We start from the raw sequence: 20,580 nt of genomic DNA, 5'->3' as shown, positions 1-20,580 counted from the left end.
CTTTGCCATTCAACTGACTGGAGAAGGGAAAGGTAGATTCCACTGCTGCCTCAGAGAGCTTGCCGTGAGGGCAGCTGAGTTTCTCCATCACTCAAGCAGACACCACAAGCACTACCAGAGTCAGGAAGTGTGCTCTGTGAACTCTCCAGACTACTCAGACTTGTCACTTTGCTGGCAGCTACCCGAGAGCTTCCTGAGCTCCTAGAAGTGGAAAGTCCTACGTATGCAGCAAGTATCATCAGTAACAGAGCAAGACTGAAGGTTCTTCAGGTCTGATCAATTCTCAGCAACAGCTGAAGCAGCAAGCACTGAGAAAAGAGGGGAAGAAGTAATTGGCACTTGCCTGTAAACATAATTGTGGGAGAAAGCAATACAGAAAAAGGCTGACCCACAGTTACACTTACTCACTGTGTAATGACAATACGTCCCCTGCTGCTACCATGCACTGGGCTATAAAATGTAATAACGAGGAACTGAACTCTAACAGAGGCAATTCCTCAAAGCCACTACCTTATTTGGGTGCACGGCACGCCGCAGGTTTTCCATCCATTTATCTCGCTCTGCTGCCGAACGACACGAGAAGCACTTACTTCCTGATGAAGTCGTCACCTACAGGGAAAGGAACAGGATTATGCCTTGACCAGCACACTGCAGGCTGCGAAGGGGAGGCAGGAAAGATGCTGGTGGATCTCTTTATGTTATGTTTTATTTTAAGTAAACAGCTTTACCCAAGCATGAAGCAACAGCCCCTAAGGCTGGTGGAAAACCAGGGCAACTCTCTATGACACAGAAATAATCATGGAAGCAAATTCCAATTACTTCTCTTCTACACCAGAAAACAGTACATAATGGGCCCCACACATGTGACGCTTTAAACCACCAAGTTCCACAACTGAGCGTACAAATCCTTACATGAACTAAACTGCAACCACTTGGCATTCCTCCAGATTCAGCCCAAAGCCTGTGACAGTAACCACGCATTCCTTGTTTTCTGCAGAACCCCAGGCCTGGGAAGGCTGGTTTCCCACCTTCCCCCTTCGTGCCCTGGTGCTTCCTAAGACCACGCTGTGAAGAGCACGGGGACAAGCACATACACCCCACTGCTGGCAGCACTTGCAGCTTGGTCAGAGGCGCTCCCACTCAGAGCACCTCATCCCCAGCTGGGCAGAGCCAGGCTGGGGCTCCTGGACCTGGACCTGGACCTGGACGGTGAAGTGCTGCTGAAGCCTCCTCTCGTGCTTCCAAGGGGTCTTTCTGCAGTATTTGCATGACCTTCTCTGACCACTGGGATTCCATAGCCAGGTTCTGAAGGAGCATGCTCACAGCAGTGACATTTCAGTGGTGCAAATGCCTCTCATTCCTTATCACATCTGTGCTACCACATGGAAATAACCCTGTTGAGAGCACACTAAAGCAACCGCTGCCCAGCAGCCCCAGGATGACAGGCACCAAGTATTTCTTCCTATCCATCACACCAAGCTTCCTTGGCACCAATTATTGAGCCAAGGTGTAAAAGGCCAATAGTTCCCTGCATCTTCTCACATACACATATTCCTCAAGCCCCTGCCTCTTCCAGGCCCTGCTGGGAAGCTGACAGCCTGTGACCATGGTACCATAACTCTATGCTGCCCATAAAGCCCCCCACAAGGTCTGCCCTTCTCTGCATTCACTGCTTTTGGTGATGTCCAGTAATACTCTCTGATGCAGGCCAAATGGACCTGGCTAATACTTTAAATAACTCCCCTTGAGCTTCATTTCCACCAGTCTCAAGCTGCAGAATTACTTCTGAGTACTTTATCATTTCAGAGTGCTTGTGTTTCCACACTGCACACCGGGTTATCTGCTGCTGAGAGACACAATCTCCTTTAATTTCATGTATCTCCCAGAAGCCTAACCTGTTCTTACAGCAGAGCTGGCACTTGCTAAGATTTGTCATTAGCTAACCTCAATGACAAGCTGAAGGCACCCTGCCTTTGAACGCAGACATCTTCTAACCCAGACAAAATAAGAAGAGGCCCATCCTTGTCTTTACACAGTAAATGCAAGAAATCTTCCCACCCCTGATATCCCAGAGGCTCTCTTCTGGGATATCACTCCTCCCTGTCCTAACATGCTTTTATCCTCTCCCCTGTAAAACTACATATTCTTCTGAGCACAAGCTATCTTCTACTTCCAAGAAGACTCCAAATTAGTAGGCACAGCAGTATGATCTTTTCACCATCCCTTCATGCTTCGGTGTATTCCCAGCTCCTACAAAGCTTCCCATAACAAATCCAGCTTGCTCCATCTCCTGTTTGTTGCTGTGGATGCTCATATGAACCTCTATCCCTGACCCTTCACAAAGGGACTTCTGGTGGCAAAAGAGATGTCCTGCTTGCAAGACTGTGCCCATGGTGCGTGATCCCTACGCCCTGACCCTGCCAGGGGGTCCGGCAGTTCTGCATCTTCATCCTTTTCTTGACTGGGAATGATACCTACAGAGCAGCAACACACAGCTGCTGCACTGCTGGTGGGGTGCTGCACCATCTGAACACCGAATCACCAATACAAAGATGCCAGAAGGACCACTCAGCAAGTGTTCAAGATGAGAACTTACAGTGAAGTAGCACGGAAGGTGAGCAGCAAATGAGCACTGCTCATGGGCAAACCCTCCTGCTGACATTCTAAGGTCACAAAATTCAGTCCATACCGAGCGCTCAGAAATCAGTTAATAAAGATGGAGTAGGCCAAATACACCTTCCAGTAAACTACACCATCAGCCCATTACCTCAAAGGTCATTTCTCACCTAGCTTTTTGTTCAGCTCTATAGTTCTGATGGGAGTTTGGTGAATAAATGCATTTGAAAACAATGCTCTTGGATCTAGAGAATGTGGTAGGAAACCTGGAAGCTCCACCAGAAAAGAGAATTCAGACTTCTCTGCTGTTGAAAGATGCTCTGCTGAAGGCAAGTTCTCCTTGGTGACACACACACATCCCACAGCTGCATAAAGCATTCATATCCAAATAAACAAGCATGCAATTCAGATGTCCTCTTATTGAATCTGTTCATTAAATGTCATTTTTTTTACCAGCTCTCAGTCACACTGAATATCTGGTATATTTTCTTGCCACACTTAAATCAACATATTATCACCCAGTTATCATGGCAAAATTTGTGATTCAATACCAAAACAATTACCAATTAACTAATCACTCAAAACCCAAAAGCCCTGTAACTATCATACTTCAGGGAGAGAAGAGGAACATCCTCAGATATGAAGCCCTCTTGATCTGATAGGAACTGAAGGTCGTAACTACCACGTGTGACCAAAAATATCATTTTACCCAGATCAGAAATAACATCCCAGCTTTAAGCTGTGACCTAAACATCACATGGCAGTAGTGATCATGAGATTTTGATTATGAAGAGAGTATCCTGATCTCATGAAGATTCTGGATATGCTAGAATACTATTAATGTACAGGATAAGCTCAATTAGTAAAACACATTCATTTCTGAATTCACATCCACTATCCACAGTCCTTGCCTGGGTGAATGTCTTAGGCACAGGATGGGTTCCTCAAGGCACAGATGAAGGAAGCCCACAAGAGTAACCACAGAAGATGATAACTTGAGTTACTGAAGCTGCTCAACTCAGTGTTCAAAAGGAAAAGCTGAGGCTCAAGCTGGTCAATGCCACTGTGGCCAAGCACAGAAGGAAAACCAGCCCTGCAGAGCCACGTTTGCGCAGCTGGATTAAATTTAGTGGAGCTAAATTTATCTCTGCTAAATTCTCCCTTGCTCCAGCAAGGCCAGGGTGAGGCAACACGGTTCCAGTCGCATTGGAGCTACTACAATTTTCCCTCCTGCTGCTCTGCATCCCCTGCTATATCCTGTGACTGCCCAGACACAAGCGCTGCAACAGGGCAAGACTTGGGTCTGCCAAGGCAGGAACAGAGCCCTTCACTTCCAATCCCTCTGCCTGGCCCAAGTCACCAAGACCCCACAAATAGCAGAGCCAGGAATAGGCTCTGGGAGCCTGAACTCTGAACCTGCTTCACTGGGCTAAGATGCCCACTGTGTATTTAGCACTCGCACTGGCACTAGCTGGTTATGCTGACTGGGAAGTCTTATAAAGAGAAAGAAGATGATGCTGAGTAACTTGGAAATAAAAATCAATCAAGAAAACAAGTAAATACCAACTGCCAAGTACTGAGACAGGAAAAAGCAAGTTTCGTAGAACTAAATAAGCAGGAAAAGCCAAATGCAGCAGTTGAAAAGCTCTGCATTACTGCTGACTCCTTACTGAGGCAGAGCCCAGCTGAGCAAACAGCTTTAGCACGTCTTAATGCAGGTTGCTTTTGCTAAAGAAACAATCCCACTGCACCTCCATACAGCCAACTGCCTCCAACAGAGCCACTTGGGCTCGTTCCACTGCAGATGGCTTTGGCACCTCTCGCCTTTGTCTCCCTTTGGGTGCACTGCCAGTTCCTGCTCTGAACCTGCCCTCTCAGCGCGGCTCCATCTGCAGCCATCTCAGATCTTGCCATCTTCTTCTCCAAGCCATGAGGCTGCTGCGGCAGCTCGGTGGAGGAGGAGCTGTGGTGCATGGGCCTCACAGACCTCAGCTGGTGATGGCAGCAGCTTCTCACTGGCCACTGCCCCAGCATCCCAGCACAAGGGGAAGGTGCTGAAGCACTGTGTAAGGCAGGCACTGCCCAACAACAGCAATGCTTCACTTCTCACTTTGAGACAGTGAACTTGGCCATTCCTGACAGATGTCCCTAGAGAGCAGATCCACAACAGCCTCAAAGCAGAGCCAAGGCACCGTTACCAAATGGCAGCAGCTTCCCAGTGCCCTGTGCAGAAAGTATCTTGGTTCCTGTTGTCTCCAGGTCCTTCTCACTCTTGTTGAGGGGTTCTTTTCCAGGACATCAGCTGAGCTTCTCTCTCTTCAGTGTTCCCGTACTCAGCAGTGTGATGGCTCTTGGCCATCAGCTTCAGTTTTCAGACTCGTGCAGACTTCAGGCAGAGCTTTCCCAGTTCCAGGCCACAGAAACCACCACAGGTTTTACTGTTCTTTGCTGAGCCTCCACTGAAGGGTGGCAGCAGTCTTCAGCAAGCCTTGCCTGCACTCTCAGATAAAGCAATGCTGAAGGACTCAGGATCACAGGCCACAGATGGGACCCTCAGGATATAATGATAACTGAAGGCAACTTCCAAGCACCGAGGTGGTTGCTGCCTGCCGCCCACCAAGGATCCAGGAGATCTGCAAACCCATTCCAGTGCTGACCTCACTCTGGATTTGAAAGAGGCTCTCTGGAGATCAAAGACCAACACATTATCACAAGATGACATTTAGCTCCCACCTCGGTCCTTCCCGCTGGAGCTGACTGATGAGTAACCGTCAGTTACAAATCAATGTCCCTTTTGTTTTCTGGCATTCTTCCTCTCCCCTGCAGGATCTGCAGCGCAGCAATTAACGTGTTCTCTTTTCTGTATGACTCCTCTTTACCCAACTCACTTAAAAATAAAGATTTTCTTCCTCCTCATGAGTGCACGACTTGTGCCATTTCCCTCTCAGTCAACTTTCTGCAAGCACTGTTCATATCCCTTCCCCTGCTCTTGTGCGCCGACCAGAAGTGGTAAACAACTCTTCTATTACGGATGTCACATCTATTTTCCATCTAGCTTCATTTTATCTTTCTGGAGTGGAATGTAATAGAGGCCATATAATTTACAAAACTGTTCTCCTCCTGACCTGCTGTTCAATGCTGCAGAGAATGAACAGCACTGGAAATTTATACCTCAGCCCACTTCTGAGGTGATGCTGGGGGCTGGTTTCTGCACAACTCTTTGTGTGTTACCTGTTTATAGGGTAAGAGATGGAACTTTCAATTCGTTTCTTTCAGTGTGCTAATGTCAGTGAAGAACCTTCACGTCTCCAGCTGGACTCCTCTTGGACGCTTGGACAAGGCTGTTTTCACCCAGCACTGCCCACCCAAGGGAAACCTGCAGTTCAATCCATGCATGTATCTGCTCTTCTATGACCAAGTACAAAGAGGTAACCTTCCCTTCACGGTATCACCCACCTCATTACTGCAAGAAAACCATTTCCCAGTTCCATAGCCAGCCACTGCCATAAGCAATACTACTTTGCCATCCACAATGCAGGACAAATGATTCCCAAGACATACTACACTGAATTATCCAACAACAGACTGGTTTGTACGTGTCCTACTACCTCCCACTAGTGCAGACCCAACCACATGCCACAGCAGATGTTAAAAGAAAATTGAAATACTCACAGATTTTTCTATTTACCCAAACAAGTGAAGCTTCAGTTTGCTTGCCCGAGTCCTCAACACTCCCACTGACAACAGAACGCTAGCTTTGTGACCACGAATAATGTCTTTGTGAGCACTGAGGAGGGATTAGCACTTTCTCCTATCTGTACGAACATGAACTACACATTTCTGCTCTGCTAATACACAGCCTGAAGTAGCTCAGCACCTGTGGTGGCAGCAAGCTCTGCTGCGACAATGGGTACAAAGCAAAGAGCTTATTGCTCTGATTTTGTGGATATGATCCCCCTTGGAAAGACAGGAGTAATTTTCTGCCTATGAAATGGCCTCTGTGTAGCAATTCAGAGGAGTGATGCTTTACAACAGTGAGAACCCACGCTCCAAGCCCACACCTGGCTCCCCAGCCAGCCCCGCCACAGCAGGAATGGCCCCTGGGATGGCCAGACAGACAGACGGAAAGGCTCCTTACCTCAAAGCAATAGTCCTGTCCCAGGATGCTACTGTGCACCGGCTTGATGACCACTTCTTCCTCCATACTGAGATCCAGAGCCTCAACAGCACTACTGGGACTGAGCAAAGACTCGTGGGAGCGCGATTCTTTCAGCCTCGGCATTAGATGGGATCTAGAGGAAAGAGGGAACGGGATCAGTGGATGCTTTCCTCCCCAGAAATTTAGCCCATCTGTTAACAACAACTGCAGAATACTCCTGGGAATTTTTTGCCCTGAGATAACAGAGGGCCCAGAATAGCAGGGACTGCTACTCTGCCCCATTTATAATGTGGTGAGCAGGTTCTGTTCCAGGCTGGTGTTCCAAGCCCTGATGCAGCCAGGACTACATTATCAGAGGTGTGCAGGCTGTGGGGCTCTGCACAGCTGAGCATGTCTCTAAATGTCTGTCATGCCCATTGTTTCCAGGTGGGTTGTAGTTGCCCCAGAAGGTACCACTGTGCTTGTCAGTCCCAGAGCTGGGTCTGCAGCACCTGACTGCTGGGTCAGGAATGGGTTTACACACACATGGAGATCCCATTAGCATCCTACTGCGCATCCTCCTGTTTCACAGCACCCAGACCCTACTGACAAAAGGAAGTTACCTGCAAATGGGGAGGAATTAGTGACTTTACCCCTTGTAAAACCCCAGACCCATTTGCTCCCTGCCTGCAGAACATGGCCAGAGACCAGCACCGCCGGAGCTACCATGCACAGAAACCCTTCTCCCTACCAAAGCTCCCTCATCCCTCTCACTGCTGCAGCTGGTGCCTGGATCCACACTCTGCAACCAACAACCCAAGGGCTGTGTGTTACACACCTGGGATGGGAACAGTGTGGAAAATAAGGCCATGATAGCCCTATCGATTGATCTAAATGCTCTGGAGTCCCACTGGCAGCATTTAGCAGCAGGGGGCCCACAGACAGCAAGCAGCACACCATTTTCAAGACAGCCAATACAATCAATGGTGCTGTAACTCTTAAAGCAAAACCAGGGAGCTTAGGGGGAAAAAAACACAGCCAGGTACTCGCAGGGAAAACAGCAAAAGCAGAAAGCAGCAATGGGAAAATAACTGGAAAGCAACAGGAGCAGCTGCCTCCTCTACAGCCTGCACCATCTAAAATGGTCCTACTCCAGCCAGCTCACAAAGCTCTGATCCTGGTAACTCTGACCTTTACATCCTCTGTGAAGCACTTCAGGGTCTTCCAAAGAGACCACGTGCCCCTCTGCCTACACAGAGAGCACAACATCTTCTTCAAAGGCTCAGAAGGACACAAATAAAGGGAGCCTGAGATGCTCCCAGCACGGTTTTAGTGAGTGAAACAACAATGCTCCCACTATGCTCTCAGCCTGCTTTGTGTGTGCTGAGTTTTGTCGTTCTCCAGAATAAAGCTGACCAACCCACAGAGAAATGTCAATAGCACATGCAAAATTCATAGCTTCCAGGGGATCACAAGCCAGGCTGAACCTAGGGACCAGCCAAAGGGGATGCTAAGATAAACAGCAGCAGAAGATAAACAGGTGCTGCTCTGGATTCGCCATTAAGATTCATGCAGCGGATGAGCCCCCAGGTGATAATGGATCAGCCTGCAGCTGGGTTCTCCAGCTGAGCATGCTAAATGGATGGCTTGGAGCGGGATAACCAGCCTGGGGACACGCTGCCCAAGGGTGCCAGGACAGCACAGCCTCCAGGCATCTCCCTGCATCCATAGAGGCCACAGCCAGGACCAGCCACAGGGGTACCCATGAGGGCATCTGCAGAAAACCAGACTCATTCCTTAGGGGACAGCCCCTGGCCCTCAGATGCTGAAAGCCTGGGTTAGAGCACCCCAGCGCTGGATCAGGAGCACAAGAGAGCCTTTGAAGCACAAGGCTCTCCATCCCATTAGTGGTTCTCTGAACTGCCCACTCGCCCCAGATCTCTGTGGTGAATAAACTGATCTCTAGGAACTGGGCACAGTCGTTTGCCAGTACTTTGTGGTGATTTTCCACTCTTTTCACAGAGAAGGGTCCATATCCTTTCCCTCTGAATGCTAACTCTAATACAGGCAGACAGATCAAGTTACCTCTGGACACCGAGAGCAGAACTAATATCCAGCAGCTCAAGAACTGACAATACAGCCTGCTCACCAAGCCCACAAGCAAGGCATTTAAAGTAAATCTTATTTCTATATTTGAGAGGTGAAATTAGAGAAGGGAAGACCACAAGCTGAGGCTTGCATCCTCGTGTGGACAAATATGAATATGGATAAACTACACCCGCACCTCGGGAGCTGTGACACGAAGATGTACACGGCTCAGCCGGACCCCTGCGTGCTGGCCTAAGGCTTTTTGTTAAAACAAGTTTATTCTTCATGTAAAACTCCTGCAGCTGCAGGGCCCCGGGGCGGGGGGAGAGTGCAGATGTGCGAAGATGAAGAATTACCAAGGGAGAGCTTCTCAGGACATATTCTGTTCTCACCACATTCAGCAAACACGTATTTATATCCCTCCATACTCTGCCATATGCCTCTGGGAATCCCAAAATTAATGGGACTTTCCTTAGGCAGGAGGCTGTTTGTCAGGTTCCTGCCTCGGCAGGACCCGCTCCCAACACGTCTCTTACTCCCGAACGATCAAATCCAACCCAGGTCAGCAACAGAACCATTTGTCACCAGATGCTGCACTGTACAGAGGGAGCGCCGCAGGTCTCCAATCAGCCCTAAAAGGCTCAGCATCTGTCTGTGTATCAAGAGCTAAATGGGGAGATGTCATTAATTAGAGACTCTGGTTTGAAATCCCAGCAGAAGGGATGTGCCAGAGGCAGCCCTGGCAGAGCAGGATGAGAGCTGTCTCTGCAGAGCATCCTCCCAGGGTGACTGGCCCCATCCTCTCTCCAGCACACCGGAACCAGCCCTGATGCTATGGCACTTAACCCATGGCAGTCCAGGGGGTCTGCAGACATCCCGGCGTGCAGGGAGGGCCACACACACCACCAGGCTTCAAAGGACACACAGGCCTTTCATTTTCATACCCTGTTGTAGAGCAGAGCGCGTTCCTCGTGTCCTTTGGTAACAGCATGACATTTGCAGCAGGAGGCCATTTACTGGAAGATGTTTGCAAGTCCCTGTTGCAGCCCCCCCAGACTTCCTTTTGTATTAACAGCAAGAGAAGGATCTTGCTAAGGCTGCAAGCTGCTTCCCTGACCCCGAGGGTGGGAGCACTCTGCTTACTGGAAGGACCATTCAGTGTTGCCCCACTTTGGACAAGGAAAACATGAGCCCGCTGTGTTTGTGTTACACTGAGCAAGACCTGTACTGCATCAGGCCATAAAAGATGTGGAGAGCTTCATCCAAAGATGATTTACTGGGCAAGGGCTAGAAAATCCCCATCAGTTGCACTCACTGATGAAGAAGTGCAGAAATACTACACACACGATGTGACAACCCCCTGGGCAGAACAGCAATACAAGCAGGAGGTGGATACTCCTCAGCCCTGCCTTCACCCAGCATGGGCAGGGAGCAGCACCCATGGCAACAGAGGTACCAGAGCACTTGTAAACTCGTGTTCTTCCTTAACCATCCAACATCCTAACAGGCAAACTCACCTGGAACATCATTTGCTTACTGTGTATGTACACTTCCAAGGTGACACGGGTACTTTGCTCAAACTCATCTCTCTACCATCACTTTTCAAACGCTGCCCCTGGGGCCATCCACTCTCCTGCTCTAATAACTCGCCGTGTATTCCAGGTCCCATCCCAGCTTACGTGAGCTGATCAGATTCAGTTCCTACACTTCTGTTTTAATACGGTGGGAACGGGCAGCTGCCCAGAGAAATCTCTCAGCAGGAAGCCCTCCTTCCAAACAGCACGTTCAGTTCTTTTTGCCACGGGCCTTATTTTAATCCCTTTCTACTTGCCTGAAGTTCAGCTGAAATGAAGGAGGGGGGAAATCTCATAAAAGACCACATTAGTTCTAAAGAGAAATAACTGCTACCGGCGCTGACCTGGAGAGTCCTGCAGAGAGGCAGCCAGTCTCTCGTTATTAAAGAAGAGGTTTACTGCCCACGAGCAATGACAGAGGATTGTTGTTCTAAATAATGAAAGTCATAAAACACTTCCGTGTGAAGGGATGCCATCCCCCTCCGCCTGCTCCTCCAGAGCAGTCAAAATTAGGGCCGTCAAGGTTTATCAGCACACCTCATCCAACCAGGAGCTTGTGGGCTGCAGAGAAACAAGCTTGGAGGGACAATCCAGTCGCTCCTCACCAAACTCCAGGCTGGATTTGGATCGATGGAGGCAGCAACCAGCCCTCTGCAGCAGCAGCACCACCACACGCACTGCCCCGGGTCCAGGCTCCATGTTCTTTCAAGAACAAAGATGCTCTGCTGAGGCTACAAGGGAGGTGAAGATGTAGGGCCTGTCTACACAGACTGCTTCTGGAATAGGTCTTGTGTGTTTAAACTCATACACTCTTATTCCAGAATTGCTTTCTTGTGAAGACAAGCCCTCAAAGGGACAACCCCATACGTTTTCAATACAGAACCTCACCTGCCTGAAAGCACCCAGCTGCTGCTTCTGTGGTTTGATGATGAGAAATTGCCTGTTATTTTGGAGGGAGAGACAGAAACAAACAGGGAACCTAGCTGGGGAGCCTCAGAGGGATGGAGCAGACACCAAACCTAACACTGAAACATGGCAAAGAAATTAAAGAGTCTTTCTTGAATCTCTTACTGTTTGTCCCATTAACACCAGCTGCAGTCAGTCTTTACAAAACGCATGCCTCCCTGCTGTCAGAGGGATGTGATCTCCCCACTTACACTGTCTTTGTGACACGTCTCTCGGTCAGGAAACGATCCCTGCATTCAGCTTTGCAAGGGCTGACAGATCAGACCAGCTGGGAAGAGGGTCTTTAGGGCAGCCCTCAGCCCCTCACCAGCACACACCCGCTGCAGGGGTCCTGGACGCACACACACAGTGGAACAGTCCCTGAGACCCACATGCAGCATCAACAGGATTTAGATCTGTGTCCAGCCTGGGGATTAGGTTTTGTTCTGGCTGAGAACAAAGTGGACAACTCCCCCAACCTGATTTGCAGCATCAGATGGGAGAAGGATTTTAGCAGTCACAGATGGGAGTAAATCACAGCCCATCCTCTGCCAGCTTTACCAGGGCACACAATCGGGACAGGCTGTCCCACCCCAGGCCCGGAGCATCGCTGCTGCTGGTTACAAAGTGGGACTCTGCTCTCTGCAGAGCCCAGACCAGTCTGATTGCTGCGTTTCTTCCTGCAGTAGCTGCAACCCAGCTCCCCTGCCCAGCAGCAACCCCCACATCAGCACCGTGACTCCCCCTGCCCAGTGCTGACTTCTCCCAGCCTCCTGACCCCTGCTGCGATTCTCACCCATTCCTCCCCAGTGCCTCATCCCGCTTCAATTTAACAAATAAACACAAAAGTGATGCTCTGGGAACAACCAAGAACAGCACCACAAGAGCACGTGCACACTCCCAGAGGATGACAGAATGTTTTCCTTTCCTGTAGGACAGGATGCATAGATGAAGTCTCAGCACGCAGCACATCCCTCCCCATGTCCTGCTAACCTGGCCTTTCTCCTGCAGGTCTCTAGATGCCAGCAGCTCCCTCTGCCCTGGCAGGGCTATGGTGGGCTGAAGCAGAGGGGGATGCTCTGCAGCCTTTGGGGTTGCAGGTGCTGGGAGACACCACTCAGAGCACTAATGACATGAACCTGGCGCCACCTCTTACCCTTCCTAACGCAACACCTTGGCTGAGCCACACAAAGGACATGTAATTAAACTAAGTAACACCTGCCCTTGTTTTTAGGCTGTTCTCAGTTTTAACCAGCAGCAGAATTAATTACATTCAAAAGGACTCTCAGCTCATGCCAGGCTCCAAACGTTGTTTTTGCCAACCCGGAGGATGATTTTACCCCGTGACATCCACCTGAGCGTGGACATTTGTTTGTTTAACACTGTGCCAATGCCAGGTTTGGCTGTGACAAACCTGCAGGTCCAGCACAGGGTAACCAGCAAGGACATGGGCTGTGTTTGTAACATGCAACATGAAGGAACTGCAAAAGCAAGCAAAATGCATCAACAGCAAGAGGCAAAGGATGGTCAGAAATATACCTGAGTTTCAATGACCACAACGTGAAGAAGCTGAGGGAGTAAAACTCCTCCCTCTTTCCCAAGAGCAGGGTGGCACCAGCATCTCGCTTTCAACAGAAAGCAACACTTAATATAAAAGAAAATTACCTTTTCTTATCCTATCAGCCTAAACCACCGTAAACAGTGCCACATCTGTGACATCTGATGCAGACAGCAGCCACAGACCCAGCGCTCCAAGCTGGAGTTCCAACCATAGCAAGGCTCTGAGAACCAACACCAGCCTCTGGGGTGAGCAGGGACTGCAGAGCCCCCCAAACACCCGGGGAACCTCTAAGGAGGCAAAGCCAGGAGCCCCGGATCCCCCCCTACTCCGTCCCACAGAAACCCGGGGTGCTCCCTGGAGGCACCCGGGACAAGCTCCCGTGGCGGGGATAAAGGGGTTGATTTTTATCACTGAGAATTTTGCTGGGCGCAAGCCCGGCAGCAGAATCTGCACAAGAAATAAAGCACAAGGCAGGGTCTCTCCTCCTGGCTTAACCGTAAGGAAACGGAGCACAAGCCCCATCTCCCGCACTACGGCCAGGGGCGGCTGCCCGAGCCTGCGACGACGTCTGAATAAATAACGACGAAAACAAATTCTTAACGCTCCGCATCGCGGCCGGAGCGCAGCTAAAAATAAGCGAGGCGAGGCGAGGCGGACCGGGCCGACGGCGGCAGCAGCCGCAGCGGCCTCACCCCGGCCCCGCTCCGGGCCTCCCCGCACCCAGCCCCGGTGTCCAGCGGCGCCCTGACCCCGCCCGCTCCGGCCCCGCTTCCCCGCCGGGCAACGCGCGGGTCCGGCCCGAAACAGCGCCCGCCCGCCCGAGCGCTGCAGCGCGGAGTTGGCTCCGTAGAGCGCGGGCGGCGCGGCCCTGCCCGGGGCGCGCACCCAGGGGTACGCGGACACTCACCCGCAGGGCCCGGTCCCGCTCCCGCTCCGCCTCGGCCATGCCGCGCTCCGCCGGCCGCGGGCGGGCCGCCCCTCAGCCCCGCCGCCCCGGGCCGGCCCCGCCGCCGCCCCGCCCCGCTCGGCAGCCGCGCCGCTGCGGGCCCGCCCGATTGGCTGCGCTGTAGCTGGGCAGAGCGCCCCGGGCCCGCTCCCGCTCCCCGCTGCCGGCTCCGGGGGGTGCGGGCCGGGATCGCCTCCAGCCGCCGCCCGCCCCGGTGCGCCGCGGAGCCGCTCACCCCTCGCCCCGTGCCCGCGCTCATCGCGTTGTGATAAACCCCGGCAGAAGCCGCCTCTCCTCAGCCTTTATTCCCGCAAGCGCTGCGGGAGGGCGCTTCTTCCTTCCCTCGCCGCTCCCCTCCCTCCTGCTCGGCCCGGTGCGTCCCGCGGGACCGTGCCCGCCGCCCGCCCCGCACATGCCATTCCCATTTTGGGAAGCCGAGTCACTGACCTTCGCAGCAGCGGAAGCCAGAGCAGGGAGTAGCGCCTGCAGCAGCAGCCGCCCGCTCCTGCGTGAGCCATGACCCGCACCCCGGCCCCGCATGAGGCTGAGCGGCGAGGCTCAGAGCCCGACCGCGGGGTGGTTTAAGTGCAGAGTCACGACACACGGTGCCCGGAGCAGCAGGTAAGTGCGGGAGGAGGAGGACGCGAGGCGGTGGAGAACAGAGGGGATGGCTGCGCAGCATGGTCCAACTGTCCCGATTGCCACCATCCTCACCCAGCCCACGCCGACACGTTCCCAGAGCCAGACTGCTGCTGTCATCCTGGCGTATTCAAATGCCTCCATTACTCATCAAGAACAAAGTAGGATTTCGAGTAAATGAAAAGCCACCACATGGCACCGTCCCCTGCCTGCTACTTAGGGCTGCTTCCTTCTCCACTTCTCAAAGGCTGCCGTCCATGTCTGCAGCAGATCAGAAATCCTCCAGCTCGGGCAAGGCTGCTCCGGATCAGGGAGGAAGCAGGTACCAGGGCTGCGAACGCTGGTCAGCATCGGAAGGGAAAACGAGAGCAGAGGTACATATCCCTGATCGGAAAGAACACTCCAGGTTTCCCCACATCAGAGGGGAAGGAAGCAGGTCTTGGAGTGGGATATAGGCAGGTCCTGCCCAAGGCAGCAGGCACAAGTCTTGCCTCCTCCAGTGACTTCCAAGCCGGATTCCTGCCCGGATTATCCCTCCAGCCAGCAGCACCACGCACAGCACTGACAAACGGGTCAAAATCTGCAGGTTCTCTGCCCAGTTCCGACACTAACTCCCTGCATATCCTCTGCTCCTCAGCCAGAGAGGTGGGCAGGACCCCCTCCCAGCTCCAAAGGATGCAGGAAATGTGGAGGACTGGCAGCATTGCTGCTGGGCTTCAATAATCAGGAGCACCGTCTGTCACCTAAGGCCACTGGGGTCCTTCCTTCCATGGTGAACGGGTCCCCACCGAGCCCGGGGACGATGGCATCAGCTCAGCAGCCCCAGTCACTGCATTCCTTCAGGGAGCACAGGCAGACCCTTTCCCCTTGCACTCTGCAAACACTGCTCTGCATTTAGCACATTTTACCTCATTTTTACCTCCCCCCATTCCCCCCAGCAGCGGTTTGAAGTTCTCTCACCCTTTGCTGGCAGCTGCCACACAGCGAGACAAGCTCACTGTCCTTGATCTGCTTTTCAGGGCTTCTATAAAGTAGGGCACCAGCATCAACCCAGCGTCAGGCTTTTGATACATTGCTGGAGTAGCCAAAAATAATAACAGGCAGCTTCAGTCAATCTTTTCTTTCTCCAATCTGCAGCGGCAGCAGCACAGGGGTCCTTTGTGTGCCAGAGCAGAAGTATGGTGCACACCGGACTGAAATCCCGCTCAGCATCCCCCAGCCATTCCAGCCTGCGAGCCGGGCTCACCGGCAGCACCCAGGGAGCCTTTGGCTTGTGGGGTCCCCTCTCCTACAGCCATGCTTTGCTCCCCGTGTTTCCTTTAGCACCTTATCTCCCTCGCTGTGGCGGAACGCTAAGGTCAAGTTACAGTTTTACCAAGGCTGTTATCTTCCTGGCAAGGCAGGAAAAGGCAGAGCCTGAACTTTGGAATGAGCCCTCAGAGAGGCAGCAGGACAGGAGAACCAGGTTCTCTGCAGCCCAGCGCTGGAGTATTCTCTGCTGCACATTCACACACAGCATGAGGACAAGCTGGAAGGAGGTACGGAACCCAATGAGCACGATGGCCTGCGTTCCAGCAGGAAGCAGATACACTGGGAATGGTGGCAGCTTCAGCTGACGTAAGGACCCAGCGCAGCTGCACTGCTGCTGCCAGCTGACATGGCAAGATCCAGCAAAAGAGCTGGGAACTGCCCAGTTGGATTTCCCCTGTTCCAGACCTGAAATTCCAGAAGGTCAGTCCGTGCAGGACTGGCACAGGAGCCTGGCACTGGGAGATGAAGTAATGTGTGATGCTGGAGCCCACCGGCACTCTGTGTATCCTGCTGCTCTTTCCCACCTCCACAAATAACAAGTGTTTCCCACCAGTGACGTGCTGCCATGGCCCTGCCCCAGCCATCGTGCTGGGCTTGGGTTGGTGTCTAGAACACACAGCTCCTTGGGGCTGTGGGTCTGCATGCACAGGTCAGTCATTACCCCCACACCTCTGCAGACCAGAGCCTTGGGGACGGCTCTTTTCCCCTCCCCATGGAGTGGGAGACCATAAAGAAACCTCACACCTTTGACTCAGTGTTGAAATACAGCTGCAGCGAGCATTGCCACCACCAAAAAGCAGCTAATTTTGTTCCAAGGCAGGGTTTATCCCAGCTTCCTTCAAGTAAGCTTGTACCTCGTTCCTCATCTGCACAAGGTGGTGTTTCCCTGCCGACTGTTCTCCCCACAGGCGGCTCTGAGGGTGATACACGGGTGTACAACAGTCAGAGCTAATACTACCATTGCCAACACCAGCATCCTCCCAAGGTACAGTATGTGACCTTTTCCCCCTCTTCACATTTGCACCTCCTGTTCCTGTGGGATCCCAACACCTACCCAGTGACTCACTGTTTAAGAAGTAGCACTTGTGACAGGAAAGCCCCTGCACTTCATCACAGGGCAGGTAACACAACACCTTGGATGGGTTATTACAGCCATTTCCATTCACAGTTAGTTCGGGGATTATTATCTGTATTATTTCTAGTCCTCTTTCTCTGGGTTGCTTTTCCTCCTTGGTCCCAGCCAGGCCTGGGTTATTCCCTTTCCTCGGCTGGATAGAGGAGGATGGTCAGACACTGCTTTGCCTCCAGTCCTCTGGGCAATGACCTTTCCAAACCCCTGCTCTGTTTACCCTTTTGAGCTCTTAAACCCAGGTATCTCTCACTTTTTATTGACTGTGAAGCCAGTGCTTTATCACCACACTGTCTATCACCGGGGAAAAAATGAATGCCCTAAAAACCGTGAAGAGTTAGCAGTGGAAGGGACTGTGATTATCCACGTTTATTCCACTTTTACAGTTAAGATCAAATACCTGGTGATGTTGTAAAAAGCAGTTTGAACGATCCCATATTTCAGCCTAACTAACATGAAAAGACATGTCACTGCAGAGCTGGCTGGCTGTTAGTGGGGTGGCCACGGTTGTCATTGTGGGGGTCTTCTGAAGAACTCTCCAGTGCCTGTACCACAACCTACAGCATCATCAAGCAACATCAGATTTCACGGCAGATACCATTAAACCGGCTGTCAGGACTCACAGTGTTCCTCCATCGAACCACACATTCACATGGAGCTCAGCAGCCTGAACCCTTGGCTGTGTTTGCGTATGTTTTGTCCCTCAGTTCAGTTCCAAGCAGGTAATTTGAGGCTGAGGGCACAGAGATGCCCCAGGCTCTGCAGCCAGCTTAAACACGGGGATTATTAAAGATTCCTTCACCCGCTCTGTTCCGATGGGCTGGATGCTCACAAGAGCCAGGCTGCAGGCATGAAGCAGAATTGACCTCTGGACTTCCTAAGAACCAGGCACCATGTCCAATAGTATTTACACTGAAAGAATATTTAACCTCTGACTAATGCTGCCTTTTACACCGTATTTCGTAGCAGCTGGGCAGTGGGTCTGGACCGGCCAATTTCTCTTTCTGCTTGTAATTAGCTTCACTTTTCTGCTCTCCTGAACAAGCATTAGGCTTTCCTCTAGGAGTATAATCCCAATCAACAGGAAACCTGTCTTTGCTGAGATGCCACTCATCTTTCCGGGAGGCTTTATTTAAAACCCAACATTGCTATTAGCAGCAGATCTTAGAGAGCTTTTTGTGAGGTGCCATTCCTGCAAACATTCACTCTCATTTTGGGCTATTAGTCTCGCTCCAGAGACACCGCTTAACATTCCACGACAGTGTGAGCCAAGGAGCATTTGCAGGAGTCAAGGTTTGAATTTCAAATCACAGGGGTACCAATGACTTTGAGCCTGACAAACATAAATAGATGTTTTAGCATCTAAGCTACATTTTATTTTGATTTGTCCTGTCTGACAATATTGGTGTCTACATAATAGCATCAGTGTAATAGGTAATAGCTGATTTCAGAGACTGAATGACGTTCTTAGACAAAATGATGTTCTTAAAGAAAATGATGTTCTTAAAACCAAGCATCCAATCAATGGGAAGTCAGAATAAAGTTAGGGAAATGTTCTGCTGCTGCTGAACTTCTTCCTTAAAAAAGGGAAGAAAAGCTCAAAGCCTTTTAAAGTTTGTTTTGATTGTGTGTATTTTATCCAGAGATGGCACCAGGATATAAAGCTAATTTCTTCCAATTGCTATCTGCCTTCTAGCCAGATAGATTTTAGTGTCTTCTAGGGATATAAAGCACATCCTTCTCGTGGGAACCTTCTTTTCAGATGGAATGAGAGATTCACACCAATGAAGCTGGTGATTTTTCTATGGCTTTCAGAGCTGTAACTGTAGGCAATCCATCCTGGGCAGCACACACTATCCCCTGCTGTCCTCTGCCTCCGGCATGTTACTGGGCATGGAAGCCCTTGGAAGACAGAGTGGTTTTGCACTCTGGCATCCAAGCATACACTGGCAAGGTACAGGGCAAGCAGAACACACTAAGGAACGTGGAAGGCAGATCCCTGGGTGGGAGCCCCAGGCCACAGCCAAGCACCAAGAGAATGAGTAACACTGACACAGGGAGCAACAGCACCTCCACAGCCAGCCCCATCCTGAACACATCCCCAAACCCCTGTGCAGGAAGATGTGTCTGCAGGATCCGTGCAGCAATGCCTGACAGAAATCCCCCCTGCAGTCCCCATCTTCCCCCACGTACAGGTAGGAAAAGGAAAGATACCTTTAAAGATCACCTCACTGGTTTTCCCCACTCTCTCCACATCTCCGTCCTGACTCACACTGATAACCCATTTTCAGGAATGAGCCGTCTGCTTTTCCTGGAGCACATACAGCTCTGCTACCCCGCTGGGACCCCGACCCTCTGCGACCAGGAGTTAAACCGTGCACTACCAGGGTGCACAGCACCACTTCTCCAGCTCGTGTTCTCAAGCGCGAGTGTCACCCCTGCGGAGTTCAGGCGATGCCAGGACAGCGCCTTCCAGAGCTGATGTCAAAATGGTTATTAAAATTGACAAACTGTGAAAAACTCCTTAAAAAAAAGCCCAAATCCTGGCACTGCCCGCAATTAAATTACAGGCACAGCCTGCTCGGGGGGTGTGGGTGAGCACGGAGCCAAGCTTCCATGCAGTCCTTATCCACAGCCTACACCTGCTGCTCCCTTCCGAAAGTTTAACTAATGAACAGAGCGTACAGCCCAGAGGATTTCAGATAAGGGAAAGGTCAGAGCGAAGACTCGGGAGTGAGGCACAGACTGAACAGGGTTCATAAATGACAGCACTATTTTAAACCTGAAATTAATTCTTTTCAATGAATTAGGGCGAGAGAGCATCCCCCCAACCCAGCGAGTGCAGCTCTCCCTGGATAAAGGCTGCTGGTGGGAGCAGCAGGGCACGTCCACTCAGGAATCAATGCTAACACCCTAAAAAATTAATCTCTGACAATTACTTCAATGGAATAGAAATGATTTTATATAAATCTGTGTATAGCAAGAGCTGATAAAGTATCACAGTGATACTTGGAGTAAGTCCAGACTGAAGGAAGAGGGTTTTGGCTGTTTTACTCAGGGTTGGTGTGGTCTCTCTGCCCTTTTTGTGCCTCAGTTTCCCAACTGTGGATATGGGTCCTTATATCAGTGAATCCAGTAAAGTTCCTAGGGTCTATTAACGGCTAGTTATGGTTACCCAGGGCTGACAATAGGATGTGGCTCCCTGAAGATGGAAACACAGGCTAGTCTGCTTCAAGTGAGAGTCATGGTTTGTGATCTCAAAATGTAGTCAGGATGGCATTCTCCAGGGAAGGGAGGGACAGCTTTTACCAGCAAATGTGTTGGACTCAGAGGGTGTTCATGAGTGCAGATGTGTTTACACAGTATGCCCTGTGGTACCTGCAGCACAGATCTGGCCTTGGTGGCTGTGTTCTCTGTGACACACATCGGCTCCAACAGACCTTCCAGCCTAGAGAGCAGATGGGGTGCAGGAACCTCACACCCATCTTCTCTTCAGGGGATGAAAGCTCAGCTCTATATTTGTTCTTGCCTCTCTTGTCTGTGACAGCAAAAGAACAAGGTTGGCTTTAAAAATGGCTTTAACCTGACAGAGGGGAGATTGAGATTAGATAATAGGAAGAAGCTCTTCCCTGT

General features: G+C 51.2%; 1 protein-coding gene across 11 annotated transcripts in view; it reads right to left on the bottom strand.

Moving 5' to 3' along the window:
* The window catches only part of DAB2IP (DAB2 interacting protein), a 167,879-nt gene that overhangs the window by 31,645 nt on the left and 115,654 nt on the right, over positions 1 to 20,580 (bottom strand). For 8 of the 11 annotated variants that reach the window (XM_062640938.1, XM_062640937.1, XM_062640936.1 and 5 more), the window contains 2 exons: positions 6,755 to 6,908; positions 511 to 609 (listed from right to left, as the gene is read on the bottom strand). In XM_062640938.1, the coding sequence (XP_062496922.1) occupies positions 511 to 609; positions 6,755 to 6,908 (253 nt within the window). Of the gene's footprint in view, positions 1 to 510; positions 610 to 6,754; positions 6,909 to 13,829; positions 13,931 to 14,315; positions 14,414 to 15,467; positions 15,766 to 20,580 lie in introns of those variants that run through there. The other 3 variants (XM_062640941.1, XM_062640942.1, XM_062640943.1) reach the window with 3 other exon arrangements.

Source organism: Pezoporus occidentalis, unplaced genomic scaffold (assembly GCF_034315485.1).
Source record: "Pezoporus occidentalis ecotype Australia unplaced genomic scaffold, CSIRO_AGI_Poc_V1 ctg68, whole genome shotgun sequence".
Lineage (NCBI taxonomy): Eukaryota > Metazoa > Chordata > Aves > Psittaciformes > Psittacidae > Pezoporus > Pezoporus occidentalis.
This window is presented reverse-complemented; position numbering and strand designations above follow the sequence as displayed.